The sequence below is a fragment of the Neofelis nebulosa genome, chromosome 10 (genome assembly GCF_028018385.1).
Source record: "Neofelis nebulosa isolate mNeoNeb1 chromosome 10, mNeoNeb1.pri, whole genome shotgun sequence".
NCBI classification, from domain to species: Eukaryota; Metazoa; Chordata; class Mammalia; order Carnivora; family Felidae; genus Neofelis; species Neofelis nebulosa.
This window is the reverse complement of record NC_080791.1, coordinates 62,364,046-62,367,875: the sequence shown is the minus strand read 5'-3', so window position 1 is coordinate 62,367,875 and position 3,830 is coordinate 62,364,046. Positions and strand designations below refer to the sequence as shown.

At 36.2% G+C, this 3,830-nt stretch overlaps 1 protein-coding gene across 1 annotated transcript; it reads right to left on the bottom strand.

The window, feature by feature from the left end:
- Nucleotides 1-503: 503 nt before the first annotated feature.
- On the bottom strand, nt 504-1,469 carry LOC131488685 (olfactory receptor 52N4-like). The gene has a single exon (XM_058690544.1). The coding sequence runs from the start codon at nt 1,467-1,469 to the stop codon at nt 504-506; it is 966 nt and encodes a 321-aa protein (XP_058546527.1).
- Nucleotides 1,470-3,830: the final 2,361 nt, after the last annotated feature.

Sequence of the window (3,830 nt, the reverse complement as noted above, 5' to 3'; positions counted from 1 at the left end):
CAGGATCTAACATTTCATGATACTAATGACCTCAGAGAACACTTTCCAGTTTCGTATTTTATAAGTGACTGAGAAAACAGAGCACTTTTGTGAATAATGAGAATGTATAATACATATTTCCCAAGGTTAAATCATAATGATCAAACTGGAAATTTCATTTACAAGTAAAAAACAGAACAATTTGAGTCATCTAGACCCAGATCATTAGTTTCATGTGATTCAGTGTTCTGGATAATTGGCCTAGCTTCTCATTAGTATTTTTCTTTTTTGGAACCTATTAGTACCAAGACCTCAGCTACACAGAAAACCTGCCGGTAAAAAGCTCATATGGGGGTAATGTGGAATGAAAAATTACTTTGGTATTCTGCAGAAAATTTAACGGGAATAAACTGTCCATCATGCTTACCTGGAAATATTATATATCTATTCTGGGAAACTCTCCTGCCTAAACAACAGAGAGTAGCATTCTTTCCCTTTTCACCCAACCCAGACTAATATTCCTTTCATATGCTGTGGGATTTGAGGTTCTTAGAACCTGAAAGGATCCTGATGACACAGTCTCGTATCTGCTTGGTTTTCACCCCATAGACTACGGGATTCATCGTGGGAGGCAAAAGCAGATAGATATTGGCCACAATGATGTGACAAGATGGAGGAATTGTGTGGCCCCCAAAGCGGTGGGAAAAGAAGGAGAAGAAGGCTGGACTGTAGGAGAAAACAATGGCACAGATGTGGGCAGTGCAGGTGCTGAAAGCCTTCTGCTGAGCATCTGCTGAAGAGAGGCTCACCACTGCCCGGAGGATCATGGTGTAGGAGACTGTGATGCACAAGATATCAAAGCCCCCAATCAGGAGGGCAACCATCAGACCATAGATGACATTGACCTTGATATTTCCACAGGATAACTTGGCTACAGACATGTGGTCACAGTAGGTGTGAGGAATTATATTCCCTCTGCAGTAGGGCAGGCGCTTGGTAAGGAAAGTGAAGGGAATGATGAGGAACGCCCCTCTCAGGAAAGTAGCAAGCCCAACCTTTGCAATGACAGGATTGGTGAGGATAGTTGAATAGCGCAGAGGGTAGCAGATGGCCACATAACGGTCCAGGGCCATAAGCATGAGCACCCCAGACTCCATCCCTGTGAAGGTGTGGACAAAGAACATTTGGACCAGACATCCATCGAAGCTGATTTCCTTGAAATGGAACCAGAATATGCTGAGGGCTTTAGGGATTGTACTAGAGCATATGAAAAGGTCAGTTAGGGAAAGCATGGCTAAAAAGTAATACATGGGCCTGTGCAGGGAGTCCTCTAAGTGGATGAGGTAGAGGAGCCCACAATTCCCTACCATTGCCACAGCATACATGGAGCAGAATGGGAAAGAAATCCACATGTGCATGTCCTCCAGTCCTGGGATCCCATTAAGAATGAATGAGGCTGGGGTCAGGTCTGTTTGGTTTAACATTAGCATCATCAACCTAGGATGATCATTAATCATCTTATAGAATTTGTGGGTCCTCCTAGATAGAGATAAGAGAAGAAAACATCTTGATCACAGTCACTGTCTTCATTTCTTTTGCCCTTCTCCCCCAAGACACATTTCAATGGCCAAACAACCAATTTTTCTGACTTCCAGGGAATATGAATATAAACATTATTTAAACCAAATAGATTATTTTATATCTGTGCATTTTTTAATTCATTCATCACCGTAGGCAACAAATACTCTTTATTGTTTAATAGCTGCCTAGTTTGTTAATAGACAAATGGCATGCATTTATAAAGGACAAAGTTTGGTTATTATTTTTTCTGAAGCTATTTTTGTTTAAATATATTATTTAAATATTGATAACTATACATGTACTCCAGAAAAATAAACACGAAAAATCATTGGACTTGAAATAAATCATATTTTGAGAAAAAATATAATAAAATATTTTGCATGTGGGCATTAGGAAGTTGGAGATGGGGCTAGAAACAGGGCCCAATCATGACACACTCTATCAATTTCTGAATAGGAGGATTCTTCTAAGGAAATAGCCTGAGGGTCACCCTGTTTCTCAGATATCATATTGAAAAGTACAGGTGCCAGAATTCTTTAAAAATTACTGAAATATATTTTAATTACTATTATTTGGAAAATACAAAAGGGACCTCTAAGAATAAAAGCAGAAGGTAAATGCATAAATCATTGTAAAAATACTAACTAAACAAAACATTCCCATTATGAAACAGAAGGCAAAGGATTCCTAAATAAATCAATAAAATGTTAATGTGACAAAAGACAGATAAAATATGTTGATTTGGACTATTAGGATAAATTATTTAAACTGCCCTATATAAGTGGACATAAATCTGTTAATTTTATAAAAATGTATATAGGCAGTACAGAAGGTCATATGATAAAGAAAACCAAACAACAAAGTAAAATAATGTACAATCATCAGAGAAATACATACAAAATTTGGAGTAGACCTATTAATTTCACACGAAGTAGTAATTAAAGCAAGAAAAATTGGGTCCAAATTTTTTTAGAAATTCTGAGTAGTTCTAATGATAGGATGACTTTAATGTTGACTAAATTAAAGTTGATTGTTTTAAGCATGACACTTCTACTCCATCTTTGATAAAATATCCATAACTTAAATCATGGGATGCACAGAAATCCTCTTATGCAACTTATTAGTATATAGTTGGTATTAATATGAAAACTTTCCAAATTAACACTTAAATCTGATGAAAGTGCCAGTTTTCAAATTAATGCCAATGATTTGGTTTTAAGGTAACATTTTTGCTTTGTTATTAATCTCCACTTAGACAAACAGTCAAAATATGATGGTCTTGATTACAGAGAGACTAGGATATCTAGGCCCTCTAGGACTAAAACTACAACCCTGAGTTTACCAGTGTTTTCAATGGATTTAGAAAATTGTTTGCAAATGGGTTTACAACATTCAAAGAACTGTTGTATATCATTTACCAAAATAAAAATTTAAATATATATAGCACAGATAAATATGTTACAATACTGGGAACATAACCCTTAGAGGGCATGTTTTAAAACAACTTCTGGCACTTTTGTACTATTATTCTCTTTAAAAAATACATTTAGTCTGTAAAATTATAAACTCTTACTATTATGGTCATCTGTCTGCCTCAGTCTGTATCTCCTTGTGCCTCTAAATACCCACGTCTGCAGCTTCGTCTTTAATGTAAGCCAATCTTGACAATTCCAGACAATGCTTAATTCCAGGTCTTAATATTTCCCCTATAGCTTACTATAAAGTAAACTTCTGTATGTGTTTTTCCATAAAGATCACTTTAATCATTTAAGAATGGCTTTATTCTTACAGTAAATTTTAGGTTCTGTACAGGTTCAATTCATTTGCCAAATGCCCTGTTAGTGATATAAGTTTAAATGAAAGCAACCCAGTATCAATCACGAAGTTAATCTATTGCTTTAAAACAAATTTAAATTTGTTTCCAACAGTTTAATTCAATACCTCTTTCCAGAGAGAGGTACTGATATTTAGCTCTGGGTGTATAGCCAGTGTTTCTGGATGTTGCTACACCTCTCTCACCTTTCATAAAGTACTACTTTATCTACCACTTATTGTCAATCCTCATTTCCAGAATTTATAGGCAGTGATTTTTTTCTCCCTGTTTTGTGCTGATCTCAGCCTATGGATAACCAGTATTGTGGCTGAACTGGTCCTTGGGATTCTTATGATGACTGCAAGATACCTTCAGCAAAAACCATCAGAAAACTTTGAAAGACACAGGTTTATTACTTACAAGTCCTAGAAATCATGGCACACCTGGGGCCACACAG

Coding starts and splice junctions, on each gene's coding strand:
- LOC131488685 (XM_058690544.1), bottom strand. CDS start 1,469: ATGCTAATGTTAAACCAAACAGACCTGACCCCAGCCTCATTCATTCTT.